The sequence below is a fragment of the Plectropomus leopardus genome, chromosome 2 (assembly GCF_008729295.1).
Source record: "Plectropomus leopardus isolate mb chromosome 2, YSFRI_Pleo_2.0, whole genome shotgun sequence".
Classification (NCBI taxonomy): domain Eukaryota; kingdom Metazoa; phylum Chordata; class Actinopteri; order Perciformes; family Serranidae; genus Plectropomus; species Plectropomus leopardus.
In genome coordinates this window covers 35,445,037-35,465,669 of record NC_056464.1, presented here as the reverse complement: position 1 = coordinate 35,465,669, position 20,633 = coordinate 35,445,037, and the positions used below count along the sequence as shown (strand labels likewise).

Below are 20,633 nucleotides of genomic sequence, written 5' to 3'. Positions count from 1 at the left end.
GCATTTAAGTTGAGATAATAATAACCACGTTTACTAACTAGCACAAAATACAAGTACATCAAAACTATTTTTGTTCAGTGAATATCTGCTGCCATTCATCCTGGTGAGGGCAGTTTGAGCTCTCAGCTCTGCAGGAGTTGCTGCTGACAGACGGATGCTCTGTGGACCGGTACTGAATAAAGGTCTGAGTCTGTGAGAATCGAAAACCAACATCTCCATGATGATGATTGTATCACTGCCAACAAAATACGACGCTGTCTGCAACATAACAAGAAAAGGGTCACGTGACACTTTGTTTCCTGGTGAAAATTTGTCATCTTAAGCAACACTCAACAAAAGTGTTGAGAGCTCAAACATAAATTAGGCGTGAGGGTTAGAGGATGACGGGGGAAGATGCCCTTCTGAAGAACAATGTCAATTTACTGCAAAATTGGTACAACAGCCAATTTTATTGTTATCGCACAAAAATGAAAATCTTAATTTGCTCCACCGTTGGGGCAAGAAGCTGTATAGTGACTGAAGTAAATGGATAAATTGGGCTTATGCTAAATTTGGCCTCATTTAGCCACTACAATTGGCATTATGGTCTCTCTTTTCACAATGTTATGTGTCAAGGTGCAAACTTAGGTTCTGTACGATACAGAAATTAAAATTTTGGTGGAAATGCAGCTTTTATGGGTCCTCTGGGTGCTTTAACAGTATTTGGCCCATCTTGGCCCTGTTTAGCCTCTTGTCCCTGCCGGCTTCTGTTCTGCCCCATGCACCACATTTTTGTTAGTTTGGCTCACCTCGTTGTCTGGCTTTAATTGACCCTGAAAGTCCTGCCTGTTTCTGTTTAGCTCTGTTTGGCTTTGTCTCTGAATCCCTGTCGGCTCTCCCTGGCTCTGCCTGGATCACCTCTCTTACAGACCTGCCTGGGACTGTGGAGCCCCCGTAGTCCAGTAAGCTTTGTGCAGTCTTTGAAGACTGCCTGGCTGGGTTTAACTTTAGCTCGGTTTAGCCCGGTTTGGCCCTGCTCAGCTCTACATTCTTCAGAGCTTCACACTGAAGTTCTGCAGAATGAGAGGAGGAGGAGTCGCTGATGTTCCCATTGGCTCAGGAGTTTTTCAGGCTCGCTCTGATTGGCTGGCAGGGCGTGAGAAGGGAATCCCTCAGGGCTCTCTCTGTCTTTGTCTCAGATTAAAAACACTAACAGTTCAGTCAGGCCTTGCTGCTCCAGGTAGTCTGCTGAAGACCCAAGACTGAATTCAGAGCCTGGTCTGCCGCAGAGCAGTGAAGCTGCTGTTTTTAAAAAACATACATCTCCCTGATTACTGCCAGTCTGCTGCGGTAACGTAGAAGGTACCTGTGATATTTAGCAAAGCAGAGCAAATTCCCTGCTCAGAAAGAGAAACTGAGACTTTTGAGTGTGTAGTTTCACTGAAGGGCAAAGAGCGTTTATCAGTTTCCCCTCTGTAGTGTGTCGCAGCAAAATCAGGAGGTGAGGAAACCTGCTGAGTTCATGTTGCAGAGGGTGGAGAAGCAGAGCCGGCAACAGGACGAATCAGGAGGGGAGAGTGGAGGAAAAAAAACAAAGAGAAAAGAAAAAGTCCTCAGTGAGGAGTAGAAAGGTGAGTTTTATTTGAGTTAAAAATATAAAACAATAAAAGAAGGAGTTTAAAAGTGACGTAGGTCGAGAAAAATACTTGCAGTTAAAGAGCTGATGTTTCTCAGCAGGAATGAGATGAAAGTCTAGACGGTTAAATTGCAGCGGGCTGTGGAGAGCCGGCGGAGCAGAGCGGCGGCAGGAGCGCCTGTGGGCGGGGAGAGAGGAAGTGTGGTCGACAGGAGAGGAATTTAAAGCCCCATTGTTCTTTCTGGAAGAGCAGAGGCAGAGAGAGCTGAAGAGCCGAGGAGTCAAACCCGCCGACAGACGCTGGACGACATGGACGTGAGCTCAGCCATGGAGAAGGTAAAACGGAAACATTTACATCTCTACAGCTGAAGCTCTAATTCATAATTACCTCCAGATGAACAGCAGTAACGAGGAGGTCAAGGGTCAGAGGGTCAGTGAGTCTGATTTGATCTGAGTTTTCTTCTATTAAAGGAGGTCTGGAGACGCTACTTGTCCTCGAGTTTTAAGGTTTTACTGACTTCAAATTAACTTAATTTCCAATCCATGTATATTTATATGTAAGCACCCAGAAACTTAGAACATTTCTGCCTCTGTCTTCTGTTTCCATTTAAGCTTCACTGATAAAAACACTAAATGGACATTTGTTTCACTTCGTGAGTCAGTCCATATCGTGTTCATGTTACTTAATTTCTGTTTGCAAAGCTTTAATTTTGTCTTATTTTGCAATAACAAATTGAGGGAAATATCCATCCCACCCACAAAACAAGAAAGAAGCAGAGGACTTTCACTCTGAGGTTCACACCCTAATTTGTTTATTTATGTTTTAATTTTGTTTTATTGGCAGCCAGATGATTTATGAAAAAGACAAGTTACAGAAACTTTAAAGCTCCAAGTCTGTTTTGGCAACAATAAATCACAACAGAATCAAGTGCTTAACGGTAATAAATAAAAGCACAAGCCAAAAGACTAGTTTGCAGGTAAACTAAAGTGAAAGCACAGAAGGATAGTTCATTTAAAGGTATAAATAAAGAAATAAATAACTAAATAAGAAGAAAAAGAAGGGGAAAAAGACATCATGGTTTCCATCAGCACGTCCTAAATTAATGCAGAAAAGGCACAAATTGTTTAAAAGAGATCACCAGAATGGAGGAAATGATGTGTTTAATGTTCAAAATTTTGTGGCGAAGGACCTCCAAACCCCCTGTTTGATACATGCCCCTCCTAAATGTTGAAACGAAACCTATGCCCTTGCTGCCAAAGTATCTTTTTAACAGTTGGTTGATCAAACAAGATCTGCTACAACTGGGTCCCACTCGGAGGCTGTTTTTTTAAGCATTTTCTCGGCATGTATTGTAAGAACTGGATACCAGACTCAAACGCAGCGCCCTCTTGAATAAAAATTGCTCGTCGAGTGCATTAGCCAGAAATGTTAGCATTAGGTTTTGCGTCTGTGTTGCATGGCTTACTGTACCAACCCTGACTGCTAGAAATTATGTTTGTACATTTCTATATTACATTTTTATTGCCGTTGTACTCGGTCTTTATCCCGCCCAACTAAGCCCTGATTGGTCGGCTGTTCCTCTGATCAATGTTCACATCATCAGTAATGCTGAGAAATTAGAGATGTGGTTGGCAAATCAACGGTTTCATCCAGGCTAAGGTTATCATTTTTCAATTCTGCACGATATCAAACCACATCATTGATGTTTTCTATCTGAAAAAAGAAATATGGTCAGGAAAGAGTTACTTTCTGTAATCCTGTCTCTGCATACAGATTTCATAGTGCTTTCCATGTTTGCTGCACAGTGGATTCACAGGGAATTATGTGCACATGCACTGGGCTCGATGTGGGAGACAACCGTGCATCATGAATTCTGTGTTGGAAGGAATTTTTTATCTCCTCTTCGCATCTCTGCTGTTTGTATATCTGCATTGATACATCATTTTCTGCAAACTTAGAGAAACTTAACAGACGTTCATAACGCTCCTCTTAACCTAAAGTACACGTTTGCTGCCAAACTGATTTCCATGTCTCTGCTGACATTACTGACTCATGTGCTAAATGAATTAGCTGAAACTGATTTGTCCAGAGAATCTCTGCCAAAAAAGACACGTATTGCTAAAGGCAGAGGTGCAACAGAGACCTGCCAAAATGTGGGTTTGAGTGATGGTGCGATGGCAACACCTGAAGAATTGCTCGACCCGGAAAAACAGTTGACTTATTCACAGTTTTACAAAATATGAGTTCTCTGACCTGCCAAAGCCTCCATGCTCTACCATTAAAGACATTTAAAAGTCAGTTTGCTCCTATCCAGTCCAGTTCAAACAGCTGGAGATTTCTAATTCAGTCGGTGAAGGTAATCCACAACCACGAGCACCTGATCCCCCCACTGGGTCTGTTCTGTCGGCCGTTTGTCTCCCACAGATCCGTCTGTAATTCATCCTCTGGTTGTCCGTCCAGAAGTCACATCAGTCTAAAGGCTGATAACCTGACGGATCAGTGTCACCTGTCAGGGGGTTTTATCCCCCCACCCGCCTGTCTTTATACACAGGAGCTGGAAAAACTGTCATCACTAGGATGGAAATAACCTCCAACACACACACACACACACACACACACACACACACACACACACACACACACACACACACACACACACACACACACACATCAGGATTGTAATCTGTAACACTAACTGCAGCCTTTTTTATTCAACCAACAGTCCAAACTGTAACAAAGTATTAAATTTACTATCACATAAGACTGAGAAAAACAGCAAATTCTCACAAATGACTAGAGCTGCAATGACCTAACGGTTAGTTGTCAACTATCAAATTGATCACCAACTTAATCTGATAATCAATTCATCCTTACAGGTCATTTTCAAAGAAAACAAAATTAAAATTCTCTTTTTATTTTAACATGGAAAATGCACAAATAACAGACACAGAGCAATGTAATGTACCAAGTTTTAGCAATTGCTGTTTTCTGCTTGTAGTCTTTGTGCAGTGTAACTAAGAAAGTAAAAGTAAATACTCAGGGAATCAAGTACAAACACAATCATCTCCAGATCCTCTGTTCTCTAAGTATTCAGTGTTTTGTCAGACAGGAGAACCTTTAAAAATGTGTAGATGTTATTAGTTGTTTTTATGGCCAAAAAAAGTTATTTTTCGTCACCAACATTGAGAGTGGTTTCTGTTTCATTTCCAGACAGTTTGAAAGAAAAAAAATCAAATATAAAGTAAAAGTAGGGAAACAACCCAATCAAACTGTCTGTCTTCCTTACAATATCTCATTTGTTTACATTTATCTAAATGTCTGCTCATTTCGCACGTGTTGTATGACATAATGGGGAAAAACAGGAAATATCTGGGATGCCTTGTGGCAAAGTTGTGGACGTTAACTGCAGCAGGTCGCCGCCTCTTTGACCTCCAACCTGTTATCTCGCAGCATTTCCTGCCGTTTAGGCGTCACATCGCGGACATGTTTGGAATTACTCAGCGAGGCTGCGCTGAGACCGATCCATCGGCGACATACTCGCCTTATCTGACTCGCTAAAAATAGAGCTGCCACAAGTTTCTTTCTCTTTCTGAAGAAAAATGCATTTCCAGTTTGGCTCATATGTATCATTTGGCAGACACTTTTATTATGATTCATCCAGATTATTCTGTATGAACACACGCACTGTAGTTTATTCTGTTTTAACCCCAAATGCACCATCCTGCTGAATCAAATACACACTACAGCACCAAATGTGGATTAATCTGCTGCTAAAAATAGTCCCCAACAAATGCAATGTTTCCTCATATTTGAGTAGAGTTTGCTAAGAAATACAGCAACCAGATGTTAAAGGAAAACTGAGATTGTGCATTTCATATGAGTGATGTCAGTTTTGGTTAATTTTTCTTTCATTACACCTATTAACCAGTAACTAACCAGTTAATGGAAAAAGAAAAAAACGAAGTGAAATACAAGAGATCTTTCCTTTTAGTCAGGCGCACGCTCCATTGGCTCGGTGAGCTTTGGCACCAGTTTCACAGCACTTTACATTTGAGAGGCCAGTTAAACCAGTGGAGACAGGATTGTGGGCAGTGGGCATGTCAATGCGTGCTAACACAGTTAGCCAGCTGTCTGTCTCCCGCCAGATCTGGATATTACACAGAAAAGAAAAGAGTGGCAGAATTAACGTGTAGAACAACACACGTAAACGGTCAAAAATATTCTCTGTGCTTAACCAGTTAATGATTACATCCCTGTTTGTGGCTCCTTTTCAAAGCTAATGAGCTTAATAACTGACCGTCAGCTCAAGAGCTGTTTTTTTCCCCTGTTAAATACTGTAGAGGGCTGCAGGGATGAGGTTTTTCTGCAGGCTGCCATAGACGTTAGCATCGCCGGGGTAACCTTGTCAAAAAGCCTCCGTGATTTTTTCATAGGAATGAATGAAGCCCCGCCCCCAGGGCTGTATCCAGACTTCCTTATAATACATCCATGGATTTTTTCCATTGGATTTTGTGTCATCGCAGAAAACAAACAAAACAAACGTTCATGATACTTGCTCTTTTTTTTGCTCCTCAAATGAACATTACTTTTAGGATTTTTCAAGCTGAAATGCGGACGGCAGAAGTAAAATCTAACATTAGGCTGAAATGAACTACACTACAGATGTATGACTTGAATGTCGCCAAGGCTGTAAAGCTGCGTTCGCCTTAATGACATCCTGTAGTCTCGTTTAGCCACTAGTTATTACCTTCCTTTTCTAAGACACGTTAAGGCTTTGAAGTTCACGAATTAAGTATTTACTGCCCTCTTTTAATGTCGAACAAAACGTGACAGTTTTCAAAACTTTTGTCAACCAAGACTTTATTTCAGGCATCTAACCTGACTTAAAGACGAGTTGAGGACTGTGAGATATGGATAAAACCTTGTGAAAAAAGCTAATATCTGGACCTCATGTCAACCAAAATAATTACACCTTAAAAATTAAACCTCAAAGAAGTGACAGTGATTCCACAGATGTGTGATAAAGTGTTGGATAAGAAAGACAAAATGTTGTTTAAAAACTTTTCTCAGTAATGTGGGAGAAGGGAGTTAACGCCACACACACACGCACACACACACACGCTCGCACACGTGCAGGATGGATGATCTCATTGGTCCACCCGGTGACATCATCATTTTAGTTCTGACAAACAGAGTCTTATCAGTCGTTCCTAATGTCCATTTTTCTCCTCCTCCTCCTCCCCAACTCTACAATCTGTAAATCTTTCCTCCTCTTTTGTCTCTTTCAGATGTCTCACTCCGTTTTATTATTCACTCCTCTTCTTTGTCTCTCCTTCTCTGCCTCACCTTTTCATTGTTCCTCTCATATTTAAAAAGAAAACAACATACCCTCATACATTTTTTTAGTAATTTCACAATGAACAAATGTCTTGAAATCAGGTTGTTATTAGTTGTTGAACTTTAACTTAGAGAAGCTAATAAGTCATTTTTTTAGTGTTGTATAGAAGGTCAGGAATGTTGAAAGTTTAGTTTAATTTGGTGATCTCATGGTCTGTGATTGACCTTTACTAGTCTGTGTGTGTGTGTGTGTGTGTGTGTGTGTGTGTGTGTGTGTGTGTGTGTGTGTGTGTGTGTGTGTGTGTGTGTGTGTGTGTCTGTGTGTGTGTGTGTGTGTGTGGGTGTGTGCGAGCTCGGAAACAATACTCAGGATGACTGGCTGCTTTTAAAACCTCTGGCAGGAAACCTGATGACTGTTTGGCTCGAACAACCTGCTGCTGATGGACGGTCCACCTGTCCCTCTGTCACCAGGTATTAATGAACCCGTCTCTCCTCAAGGAGACGTTCATACCCGGCGTCACAAGCTCTTCCAAAATGATGGACTACAAAATAATCCTCTATCACAGCCTCCTGCTGCAAGCATTTGATCACATTCAGCTATGAGAACGTCAGTGATGTTGGGTGATAAATTCTGACTCACGGTTGCGGGTTTGTTCTACCGCACCAAAAGTGGGAAAACCATGTTTTTATAGACCTGGCTGTGTGTGTGAAGGCATTTTAATGTTGGATTTTGCTACTATAAAGCATTAGGGTTTTGGTTTAGGGATCAGGTGTTTGATTAACATGTATTTAAAATTCTATGGGTTTTTTTGTTATTTTGTATCCACTACTGATGCTACTAAATATAACAGCTCGTTTGGTTTTCACTTTGCTCAGATGTTCCTGCAATTCAGAACTACTGAAGTGTGTTTTTTATGTTTGGAGTTCGGTGCTTCGCTTAGGGCCCACAGTGGCCACAGAGTGGTTGTTTTTTTTTTTTAAGCAGAAAAAACAAAAAGTGGCATGGCAGTGGAAAGACCTTCATCCCAGCACTTTATTAAAGAGCGCTCAAAGTGCTTTTTTAAATGACGCGCTGCGTGTGAGTTGTGTTTTCATGACAATGATATGTTGACTTAAACATTAGCCAACATGCTGACCACACAAGTAACAACGAGCTCAGAGGTGTGCGGCGGCACGACTCTCACCAGCAACACTGACTGTCCAGCGGCTGATCTGCTCACACAGACGGGTTTTTCTGTATTTTGTTGTGACAGCGGCCTGGCTAAAAAGTGGCAGTGACATCATCAGTGTCTTTCTGAAGTTTAGAGATTTTCAATTAGAAGCGCCGGCAGCAAGGCAATGATGCAAGGCGCAGTGTTTTTCCTGCAGGCATGCAGCCGCAGGTGCCCGCTCCTCATAGGGATGAATTTTGAAAAAAAAAAAGACTGATTAAAAAAAAGCCAAGTGGACATAAGCCCTTAATTCTCTCAACTTGTTTTTCTTCTTCCTTTGTTCTTGTTCTTTTATTCTTCATTTGTTTCTTGCTCTTCTGTTCTTGTTGTTGTTCCTCTTTTTTCTTGTTTTTCTTCTTTTTGTTTTGCTTTTCGTTCTTGTTCTTCTGCATGTTCTTGTTTTCACTCTTCTTTTTCTGTTCTTCCTCTTCTGCTGTTGTTCTTGTTTCTCTTGTTTACAGTCTTGTTCTTATACTTTCTCTCCTTCTTGTTTTTCTTCTTCTTTTGTTCTTGTTGCTGCTTGGCCCTGTTGTTGCTGTTGTTGATGTTGTTTTGTTCCTCTATGTGCACACAGTTCTGCAGTCTCATGCCTCTTTATGAGGATTTGTGGAGCGTTTACAGATGCTAACTAGGATCAACAAACATGCTTTCAGCTTACAGCGATAACGGGATTCATCACAATAAGGAAACGCATCATGAATCTGACGTAGACTTTTCTTTGGACCTTTTTAAGAACCAAATTAATTAAGAAATTAAAATAAGTCGTTGAATGGGACCCATTTTTCTCATCCAGTGCTTAGCAAACAGAGAAAATAATATTTCCCCAAAGTGTCAAATTATTCCTTTGAGATTTTCCTTTCACTGGAAACTCACAAAAGGAAAAATGGACCCAGACCAAAGCAGTCATTAGCGGAGTGAGGACAGATGTGTGTGTTTAGAGGTGTGAAGAGAGAGTGTGTGTAAGTGTGTGTGACAGTAAAGAGGCTGTCGATTGGCCCGTGTTGAGAAGGTCACAGTGGTGACGGGTGCAACAAAAACAGCTGAAGAAGAACAAGACTTCATTACATCCCTCTGGGATACACTGATGCAAGTACGACTCTTGCAAGCGTATCTCTTGCAAGAGACACTGTTGCAAGTTGAGGGTGTGTGTGTGTGTGTGTGTGTGTGTGTGTGTGTGTGTGTGTGTGTGTGTGTGTGTGTGTGGCTTTAAAAGAACATTCCACTAAACTTTTGTGTTGAAGATGAGCTTTACATCTTTAGCTTATTTGAGTATTTTAATTTTCTTCTTCCTGTGGAGAAGTCAGACAGTACACACCCTGAAATCCATTTCGGTAACAGCCTGTTTCACGGTGTTAAATAAGTGAATATACTCACTGTGGTGACTGTGGTGGTAGTCACAGTGAGAGCAGACGTGACTCAAAAGTTCCTCCAAACAAACAAGAAATAATCCTGTAAACTCGCAGCCAGTCATGACAGAGCAGGTATGATGCAGGTGGTGGTGAATGTTACACTGACCAACTCACAATATTTCTTTGTACTTACAAAATTTGCTTGTACACAGTATAGTATATTTAAAAAAGTGGGCGTAGTTTCATGTACCACTGGGCAACTTTCATAGTGTCTCCCACACTCTATCCAGGTCTCTTTATGCATCCATAAACTCCACCATCTAATCCAAATGTGGCGACCAAATGATCCATAAACCAGTGGGTGATGTTATGGTGGTTAAATCTGTACAAGTGACCTTTGACGCTCTTACTGTTAGGTTGGTTATAATGTAGAGACTTAAATGTAAAGAACCTCACAAAGTCAGAGTTACATAAATGATTTTATATAGTTATGTAATGTATTTTTGTCTCCCCTCAGATGTCTGTGAAGCAGCGTGCAGGAGGTGCAGCGCTTTGTCACGTTTGTAAGGAGAGCTGCTCTGGATTCCAGCCACATTCTTGGAGGTACAACCCTTCACTGTTTTTCATTTTATTATTATTTCTCTCTGCCTGAAAAATGAAAGGAAAAGAAAAAAAACAAGTGTTGGATACAGTCCCAGTGGTTTCTCTTCTCTTGATTCTCTGCTCTTAAAGGAACGCGTTAGTGGTTTTGCATATTTTTAGCCAACTGACTTCAGACGAGATGGGATTCGGCTGTTAAAAAGTACTGCACTCAGGAGCTTACAAACTGCATGGATGAATTCAATGAAGTTGTGAAAAGGAAAATTTAAATTTCATTCTTATTTTGCATCAAAAAGGTTTTTAAGTTTTTACAGATTGAGGGATAACCTGCTGATTTTTACTGCTGGCTTCAGCAGTCTCACTGTTTACACTAATGCATCATCTGGTCAGTCACAGAAAGAAAATGTTGGCATTTTAAGTTTTTATGCAAACCGCAGATATGTTACTTTTGTTTCATATGTATCACATCAACACTTCTTACAGTGACCTAGTATGTGAGCTGACTTTGTCATCGGGAGATTGATGTCGTGTCACCTTGGAGAGACACCTGCAGAGCTGCAGACCACTTTTCAGAACCACAAACAACAACATTTGGTTGTGTCTTAGCAGGCCGCTGCTGTTTACAGCAGCTTTGTAGCCACCAAATGTTGTTGTTTTTTGTGGCACTATGGGATAGTGCCACAGAGAACTTTTTCTAAAAAGACATTGCTGCTTTCCAGTGGGGATTTTGCCCCAGAAACCAGATATTTTAAGCCAAAACATGATCTTTTCTGGATCATAACCAAGTGGTCATTGTGTCGATCGATGCAGGATTGATGGTTTGCAGAAATGTACAATACCAGACATTTTTGGGGCCAGTCCCTTATGCATCATCTACATGACAGACATGGATGGTAGCTGTTTAACTGATATAAATAAACTTCTGAATTTTTCAAACTGAAACTCAAATGATTGCAAAAATTACTATCAACTGTTTATATTTCTTTTGGATGTGACATTAAACATTAGTCTTCACTTTTCTAAACAGATGTAGCAGCTTTTACTTTTGTTAATCACAGAATGTCTTTTGTTTTTTTTTGGGTCGTCACTTATCAGTCACTGCATGATCCTTTTCAGTCTCATCGTAGCACTTATGGAGGAATGGGATGATTTTTTAGAATAGCAAATTCAAGGGGCCCCCCAAATGATCACAAACTTCCCAAAACTGTTTTTACTAACCAAATAACAATCAAGCACCCGAATTAGGCTGAAAACCGCCCAATCTGGTAACACACCTTTAATTCTTCAAACCTTTCTGACATATTTTAATAACCATTTTCTCTCTTCCCATTTTTCTCGTCGTTATGCAGGAAAGCGTGTATCACCTGCAGCTGCAGCGTGGTCGACCACACTCCCGGAAGTGATGTGGAGGACGATCAGCGAATGGGACGCCTGCTCGCAGACTCACCCTGCGCCCATTTGACAGCGAAGGTCAAAGGAGGCGGCGGCCTTCGCATGTACAAGAGGAACCGCATGATCGTGACCAACCCGGTGGTGTCACGTAAAGACCCGACCTTCAACACCACGACGTACGACTGGGCGCCTGCCGGCCTCAACCAGACACTGGTGAGGATCAGTGCCAAGTACAGGAGGTTGGTTGGTTGTGACTGTCAGGGAGATTTTTGGCGTTCTGGTTCTGACCAATCAGTAACTGGCACCAATTTAAGACCGGTCCTCTGCACACATCTGAAGTTTGTTGGCTATGTTTGTTTTTAACCCTTTGAAACCAAGAGCGACATCACTTTTGTTGTGCTGCCTTTAGAAACCTACCACAAGAATTTAAACCTCTGAACTCGGAGCGTAGTGGTTTAATTCCCATCAAAAACATGGAAAAAAAGTCGTTAAGCAACTTGGTAAGATATATTCCACAAATTGCAAGAAATTAGTAGATTTATGAAATTATTTCTGAAAACAAAAATTTTTTGAGAAAACTATCATGATTACATAATTTATATATTTTTTAGGTAATTTCTTTATTTATTTGCTAATTTTTATGTAATTGTTTGTGCTTCATACTAATTACTCGCTAGTTTTTGGGTCATTTCTTCTTGAGTTACTCATCGCCTTCTCCACATATTTTTGAAGAATTCATGACAACTTGCTCAGTTTTCAAAGGGTTAACCTTCTGTCCCTTGTGCTCAAAGAAAAGTGAGCTCAAAGTACATGCCTCAAATACTGCATGATGACTGCAGACATTATATTGTCAACATTAAAAACCAAATTGCATTCCCATCCAAAACATCTAACCACTGAGATTCACCACTGTACTCTTGTTCTTTATTTTTTATTATTTAAGCTCAGTTTCCTGCAGCTCCCTCTGTGTGTCCAACAGTCTCAGCCATCTGGTTTCCATTAAAAACAAGTACAGTATGTTTCAGGTTTCACAACCTATAATTACAAGGATGACAGTGATTATTGAGCTCCTCAGTGTGGCGGGAGACGTTACTGTGGTTGAACTTGTAGAGACAGATCCAGCTCTAAGACTGGGACTGCTCTCCAGATTTGCCCATAAAAGTCCTCAGCATGTTCTTTGTTTCATTCAGAGCTCGAGTGTCAAGTTTGCTGGTGCAGACTGTTAGTCACAATCTCACTGAGGCGCAATCATCTGACGACACACAGCTGTGTCACCGATGACACCTAGACAGGATGATGACAGCTGAAACTCGAGCTCATGTGCCCTGAACAATTCCTCCACGCTGATTATCATTCAGTCGCGTTAACAAGACGGTCACATGTCTTATGTGTGTTTCCCAGACTGCGATGTGACGCTGGTGTCTTCTGACTGACCAACTTTAGAAAGCTAACATTTCAGTGGCGTAAAATGTCAGCAAGGTGCCAAAATGAAAAGAAAAAAAAGGGATTTTAAACTAATCAGCAGTGTCAATACTTAAGAGCAAATGATAAAAAGTGAGGCAATTTAAAGACGTTAATTCATTTTAAATAATTTTTTTAAACCAGTTCTTTTTCTAGCTTTTTCACTTTTTCTTACTTAACTTAACTTCTAACTTAATTTTTTTTGATTCAAGGATTATTTTTTAGATTTTTGCTTTTATTAGAAAGGACAGCTTAAGTGTGGAAGGGGGAGAGAGAGGGGGTGACATGCAGCAACAGGCCAAAGTTGGAATCAAACTTGCGGCAGCTGCAGCAAGAACGTAGCCTCTGTACATGGTACACCCGCTCTACCAACTGAGCCACTGTGTGCCCCATGATCTTAATCATTCTGATTTGTCTCAATGACTTCTATTCATAATTCAGACCAATTAAGACTAAAGGAGTACAAAAAAGTGTATTTTTACTGTTAGAATAAAGAATAGAATAAAACTCACATAGTTTGTGGAAAGTAATTAAATACACTTTCTCAAGTACAAGTAAAATTTATGTAAAAGTAACTATTTTCTCGACTCTAAACTTATTATATAAACTTATTCTATACTGCATTTTAAATTAAAATAATGCACTTTTTTTATTCTACATGTACTTTACATTAATTTTAAGTGATTTTCTTACAAATGATCAACATATAAAATATGATGTATTGTTACAGATTACATCATTCAACAGTATACAAGCTGCTTCTCAGCTCGCTTAACCATTAAAATGCTACTTACCCATTAATGAAAATAAAATCGTCAATAAACTTCATCAGTTTCTGACTTTCAGTTCTAGTCCAACCTGCGCCACCCCATCGCGTAACATGTTAAAACTACAGTTACTTTTTTTTGCAACATCAATATGTGTACATCTGTTAAACTGCTGCAGTAATTTTTTACATTTTTTTTGGTAATGCAGGTTGGCAGTTGTATATTTAAATGACTTACAGCTCCCAGTGGTGGTGAATCTGCAGCTTGATAAACATGAATGAGTGACATTTTCAGTTTGTCATTAGAGTTAAATTAGATGGTTCACTTCTCAGCTTCACAACTCATCATAAATGATGAAAAATTTAAGCTGTTGTAAAAATAACAAGATGCTGTAAAAGTAAGCAGATGTAAACTGCCTCTGATTCCCTTCAGGCCATGCAGTACATGGAGCTCATCCCGGAGAGGCGACGTCCCGTCTCGGGGACAGACGGAGCTTTGGAGCGTCGCAGGCAGCTCTTCAGTCAGCTCCCAGTCTACGATCAGGACCCCATGAAGTGTCAGAGCCTGGCCAGTGACGAGGAGGTATCCTGCCACGATAAACACTATTAAGTAGTGAAGTTGTTTGTCAGCTGACCAATATCACTTTATTGGAAATGGAAATTGATGGAAAAGTCTGATGAAACTGTTTCCTTGTAAAAAGTTAACTGATCTCTTCACTTCTCCTCCGTCCTCCTGCAGATTTCCTCCATGCTGCTGTTTGTGAAGAGCTACAAACAGGAGGTGCTGGGAGTCGGGGAGGTGGCCTTACCTGGTGAGGGCGGAGCTCTGAGGGAAGCAGCCACTCAGAGGACAGCGAAGGAGGCCAAGGACCGCAGCAACAGCGATAAGAAGGATGCTCTGGAGCACCAGGACCATGGCTTGACTAACAGCAACACTGCCTCTGCTACTGGCTCCACAAACGGAACAGACGACAGCAGTCAGACTGGATATGTAAGTGAATATCCAGTCCTGAGTGTAATCATGTGTTTTATATAAGCTCATTACATGTTTTGTATCCAAATCTAAATCCGAAAAGTCACTAGTAACCACAAATAAATGTAGTAATGAGCAAAAAGTGCAATATTTTCATCTGAGATGAAGTGAAATACAAGTATAAAATGGTATTAAATTTTTTCTGGGGGACTTTGGATCCTTTAAAGTTACCCTGAACAAGTTACCAACACCTTTTAGTTAAATAATGTTATACGAGTCTGTTGCACTGCCAGCAGACTGTAATGTTTGTTGCAGCAGTTTAGTTCACGACCTTTTCTCACCTTCATGTTCTGTCCTCTCTCTCCTCCAGCGGTGCACTGGTTGCCAAGGGGAGGTTGCCAAGGAGAGTCCAGCGGTTTATGCTGGGCGTGCAGGTTACCAAAGCGCCCTGTGGCATCCCACCTGCTTCGTGTGTTCAGAGTGTGGCCAAGGATTGGTGGACCTGGTCTACTTCTGGTCCAATCAGAAGCTGTTCTGTGGACGACACTACTGTCAGACGGTCTGGCCGCGATGCTCAGGCTGTGACGAGGTAAGGAGACGTCACAGTAGACTTCCTGTAGACGTTACTGATATCTGAGACAGAAACATTGTGATGTTTTAGGGAGGAAGACTATAAGGGACAAACATTTCTAACATACAGACCCTGTTGACCAGAGGATGAATCAAACTGAGTCTAGTGATCCTCTGACTTTTCAGAGAGAGAGATTCTCATTGTTGATATTAAGAACTCGAGCATCCGTCCCCTTCTGAAAAAAACCCACAAATCATTAAAATTGCAAGACTTTAATTTTGACAAATACCGCTCTTAGATGCAAAAGTACCTCCAGTGAAGTAGTTGCTGGCAGAATGCAACTTCAAAAGCAACGTAAGCAAAACAAGCAGTCTGCTATAAAATGGAAATAAGATGGAACAACAATGCAAAGATGAATTAGGAAATAAGTGTCCCATTACATGTACATCATAATCGGTGCAGAAAAGGCAAAAATTGGTAAATAAAAATTGTGACAAAAAAAAAAAACAAGGCGATCGAAGGTCCCAGAGAGAGGACTACTAACGTGCCGACTTTATTGTTATTTAGCGGCTTTTGAACGAAAATCTAAACATGAAATTGATTTTGCTTTTGAAAATGACTTTCTTTTAGAAAAATACCATTTTCCCAGCTTTTTGTCTGAAATGTCGTTTTTTTTTTTATGTACTTACCACATCTCAGCCTTTCATACTCTCAGGTAATGAAAAACAAACAAAAATAAATTATCGGTTATCGGTATCTTATCGGCCATGAGAAGCTGGAAATGATCGGTTTAGCAGTACTGGTTGAAATAATCATTATCGTGCATGACTGTCATATATATATATACATATATAGCTACACCGGTCCAATGAAATAATGGCCACACTTCACGCTGATGTCCTCTGAGGATTTATTCTACTCTCTCTCTCTCTCTCTCTCTTGCTCTCTCTGTTTCTTCAGACACCATAAAAACTACAAAATATAAGATATTAAACTTCAAAAATATAACTTTTTGTCACTCACTCTTAAAATCTCAAATCTCAGTGTCCATTGATAAGCAGTCTGAAGCACATCAGCACAACAGAAAAATACTGAAATATAATAAATCATTTAAAATGTAATGGCACCATAATAACATTATCAATAAATGTAAAACAAAGCCACAAAGTAAACAAAGTACCTTTTAGACAAATTTTTATCAACATTTTACCCTCTTAACACTTTATTTATTTCCTTTTTAATCATTTTTTCCTCCTGTATTCATTCTCGTCTCCCCTCTGCGCCCCTGATCTTTTTCTCAGTTGATCTTCTGTCAGTCTTTTCACACGGCTAAAGACGGACGGACGTGGCATCATCATCATTACTGCTGCTGGAAATGCGGGCAGAGCCTGGATACACCCTGTCAGCACTGAGACTCAGTGCAGCGTTCAACACAGTTCAGTTCAGTTTAAGAAGTTTTAGCACTGCTCAGACACAGAACTACAAGGTCAGACGAGACAAAAAAAAATGTTGATTAGCTTTTTTTCTTTAAACAAAAGTAATAACTAACGGAAAACAGCACTGATTAAGTAGCGCTTAAATTCTTTAAATTATATGTTTAGTAGACATTTAGTATTTAAAATACTGACAGTTATATATTGATGTTTGAAATAGTGAAGACATCTCGCTGACGTTGAAGTGCTTAAAGACTTGTTCAGTTGAGCCTACTGGTGTCTTTAGTACTTAAAATGTTTAGTTGACACAAAAGTGTTTAAAGTACTTTAGAAATATTTGGAGGATTTATTAGCACTTAGTACTGACAGTGACTGGAGCCAGATGTTTCAAATACAAACAGCAGCGTACGGGACAAAAAAAAAAAAAGATGGCTCATTTATCATGGAATAGATGTTAATGATGTCAGAATATGTTAGAAGAGATGTTAAAATATGTTAATTCTTCATGTTGGATAAAGAAATTTGACAAAACAGCCTCAACTGAAGATCCACTCAGCTCAGAGCATCACACCGTCTCCATCAGCAGGAAAAGTTTGAACATCTACAGCATGAACATCAGCATTACACAAAGTAAACTCATAAATTAACTTTTAATTAATGTAAAGTTACTGCACAGGATTTATTTTGTCCTGCACAATGTAACCAAGAGTTTCTCAGGCCACATTTAGACGAAAACAGCCCTACTAAAAACAGAAAAATCTTTCCTTTGCATTTTTGAAAATAAAAAATCTACGTTTCTATGATAACATTGTGAGAACGATCCTCGTGTATATGCAAAAAACAACCGAAAACACTGTAGTATGCAGGCCAGGCCAGTAGTTTGTGCCGTAACTTTATAAAGACACACCACAGAAGAACAACACATGTGCAAAGTGTAGCGCATTTGGTTATCGGTCATATCGGTTGGATCAAATTCTGTATAATGTATTTCTGGACTTCTTCATACTTTTAAATATTTAAGTATGAAGTCAAATTCAAATAATTTGATGACAGTTTAACTTCTAGAGCCCATGAAAATATTGTTACTTTAAAGCAGGATCCAGGACCAGAACATTTCAAGAAAACCTAATTTAATCCTTAAAGTTCTGCTTCATGCTTTCATAGATTGTATTGATTGCGTTGAAGGGACAAACTGATAAAAAAAAAAAAACAACAACAACAACCTCCTGCTGTAATTAAAGCTTTGTTGTAATTTTAACACATTTTCAATAGAAATCACCATGGAAGACTTTGCTGATCATGAATTAAATTATAATTAATTTACAAGTCAGGTTTGAATTTGTGCACATTCATGTTACACTTTGATATCACTCAGAAATAATTTAATTTTTTGACTTTAACATCAAAGAACTGGACAAGCACAAGGCTGGAAAAGGCATAAACCTAATTAGTAATTAATAATGTTCTGCTGAATTCTGTAAAACTGTTTTTTTTTCTGCAGGAGATTTCAACCCACTGCCTTTTAATACTCATCACTGAACTCTGGTTGTGTTTTTGTTGTGCAAAGTTGCAAATAGAATATAATATAGATAGGGATTTTGCTTTTTATATATATTTTTCTTTATTTTCTTCTCCTGTTTGATGTGTTATTTCTGTAGATTGTTTTTGCATTTAAGGTCTTTCATAAACATGGATCCCTGCTGCTAAATGCTGCTTTATTACAGTTATGTTCCTGATAAAGTTTTATATTGAAAGTAAATGTGTGTAAACTGAGAGGAAAGCACTGTGAAGTAGACAACTCACAATTTTTTCAATGTGCTAAAGAAAAAAACTTACGCTATTTAGCTTTAACCTACTTTTCTTCCCTGAAATTAATCGATACAAGCAGCTGTGGTATAACAGCTAACATCTGCTTGCTTGTGATTTTTAATCGTTAACCTATTGATTTGACTGTGGTCAGAAAAATGACAATTTCAGATTTTTTTTAATAAAAAACAATGTTCTAGTTAGCAATAGGCCTTCTGTTTGATGTGACCAGCTAGCGAAATATGTAGCATATAGATAAAGTTTTGTATTTTGCTTCACTTAAATGGTGCATTTAGAGGAGACCTCTGAAGTAAAAACACAAAGTTTCTGGCTGCATAATTTGCACTTTTGCAGTGTTAAAAAAAATCCATGAAAGTTTAGTTTACCAGAAAAATAACAATGTGCACTAGATGGAGGCTAATTAGCTTTAGCCTACTTTTGTTCCCTGATAGAAAATTAACAACATAGTCTGTTTTTATTTATAGCATAACATTACCTGATATTTCCTTGTTTGTAACCTTTCAGTGACTTTTTTAATTGATCGCTTTTAGAGACAAAAACAATATTTAAGCAAGCGATACTGTTTGACGTGATCAGCTAAATATGTAGCATCTATGAAAACTGTTCAGTATAATGTTATCTGTGACTCTCTGTGAGTCAGATATGGAAATATTAACCTGAATATTGGTATTTTTGTTTGTGTGTCAGTATGAGGTGTTTAGCCAAGCAAAATAAACTGGAAGTGGAGGCTAGCTGCTAGCCTAGCTCAGTCAGTTATGAAATAATTTGTTTGAAATGAACACACGAGGCGGGTTTCCATTAGCACTTTGCACAAAACTTAGGCGATATCTTTGGAAGACAATTGCGAGATGAATGTCGCTCCACAGAGTGATGTTATGCAACTTTTCCTCTAGTGATAACATTTCAAGAAGCATAGCGATGGATGTTAAAATCATTAGCAGGTTTATTTCTATTGCAACCACCACACTAGCCGTCATTATTTCTAATACAAGGCGACGTAGGTGTTTTATGCCAGCGATGATGTAAAGACAGGCCCCTTATACGTGGGAGCGACCGCGTATGAGGGATTTCTGAGAGGTGATAGTCCACGATTCAAAACTTCCAGATGATCCGCTCAACTTTTGAAGAGTTAAGAGATGTAATAACAGTTTTTGTAGCTGCATCATGAGGGAGCCAGTTCCTACTGAACAAAGGCAGAGCTATAGCATCATGTGACCCAGAAAAATTGCAGTTTTGTGAAATATCTTTTTTGAATTGCCTGAAATACCATCTCATGTGAGTGTAAAAACTTTTTTGCTATAAATGGGATTTTTTTTTTTTTTTTAATGATTGACGTGTTTTTATTAGGTGTATTTTATATTCGTAATAATTTGAGGGTTAATGGAAACCCGCCTACAGAGACGAGATATTAATCTTTGTCTAAAAAAGATGACAAACAAGGATTTCTGAAAATCTGCTCTGTGAGATAAGTTTTTGTTAAAGATCAGAAACTGACAAACTGCCACCTTTAGGACCTTCTCTGTTTTCATTCAGACTTTTTAATAGTGAAATCCCAGTTAAAACACTTACCACAGCTGGTGTTACAGATGTGGACACAGATGGTGTTTTGGTGCTTTGAAGGTAACCAGCATGATCAATGATTTTTCCATGGCATTTGGAGATAAATCACAACATAATAAAATCATAAGCCAACTTTTTTATTAAATTCCACAGTGAATGGTAAATGATCTAAATCATATTTAATTGTTAAAAGTCAAAAGTGATGTTTTCATGTAGATGAAAGGTTTAAATGTGATGATTTCCTCACCTGTATAGCAATTAATCATAATCCCTCAACCTGTTACGGTTTGTTATGTTTATCTGTGCGTCAGCGTTTTCCATCACGGGAAAATCATCACATCAGAGAAAGTAAAGATATTTTCATGCTGATCATATCTTGACAGCTGTTATTGGAATTAAAGTCATTTCTGATTGAATTCCCTTGTTGTTAAGCATATTTTTGGAGAGAGATGAGCTTTGGGATTTGCCAACATATTTGAACAGTTGAGCTTCTGATAGTTTTGCTCTAAACGTCATGTTGCAATTATGTTTGATTTT

At 39.2% G+C, this 20,633-nt stretch overlaps 1 protein-coding gene across 4 annotated transcripts; it reads left to right on the top strand.

Moving 5' to 3' along the window:
- Positions 1 to 1,214: 1,214 nt before the first annotated feature.
- On the top strand, positions 1,215 to 19,288 carry lmcd1 (LIM and cysteine-rich domains 1). 4 transcript variants are annotated; one of them, XM_042509926.1, is made up of 9 exons: positions 1,215 to 1,341; positions 1,469 to 1,610; positions 1,717 to 1,951; positions 10,031 to 10,116; positions 11,463 to 11,718; positions 14,166 to 14,315; positions 14,472 to 14,723; positions 15,076 to 15,294; positions 16,578 to 19,288. In XM_042509926.1, exons 3-9 carry the CDS (start codon positions 1,925 to 1,927, stop codon positions 16,686 to 16,688), a joined length of 1,101 nt encoding a protein of 366 aa, XP_042365860.1. In that variant the 5' UTR covers positions 1,215 to 1,341; positions 1,469 to 1,610; positions 1,717 to 1,924; the 3' UTR covers positions 16,689 to 19,288. The 4 variants fall into 4 exon arrangements, with proteins under 4 accessions (XP_042365860.1, XP_042365852.1, XP_042365843.1 ...); XM_042509918.1 differs by having other exon boundaries at positions 1,459 to 1,610; XM_042509909.1 differs by lacking the exon at positions 1,215 to 1,341 and having other exon boundaries at positions 1,379 to 1,610.
- Positions 19,289 to 20,633: the final 1,345 nt, after the last annotated feature.

What these genes read in the sequence shown, in the direction of transcription:
- lmcd1 (XM_042509926.1), top strand. Translation starts at nt 1,925, where the DNA reads ATGGACGTGAGCTCAGCCATGGAGAAG. An exon ending in TTCCAGCCACATTCTTGGAG is followed by an intron (nt 10,117 to 11,462) that starts GTACAACCCTTC and finishes GTCGTTATGCAG; the next exon opens with GAAAGCGTGTATCACCTGCA. An exon ending in ACAGCAGTCAGACTGGATAT is followed by an intron (nt 14,724 to 15,075) that starts GTAAGTGAATAT and finishes TCTCTCCTCCAG; the next exon opens with CGGTGCACTGGTTGCCAAGG.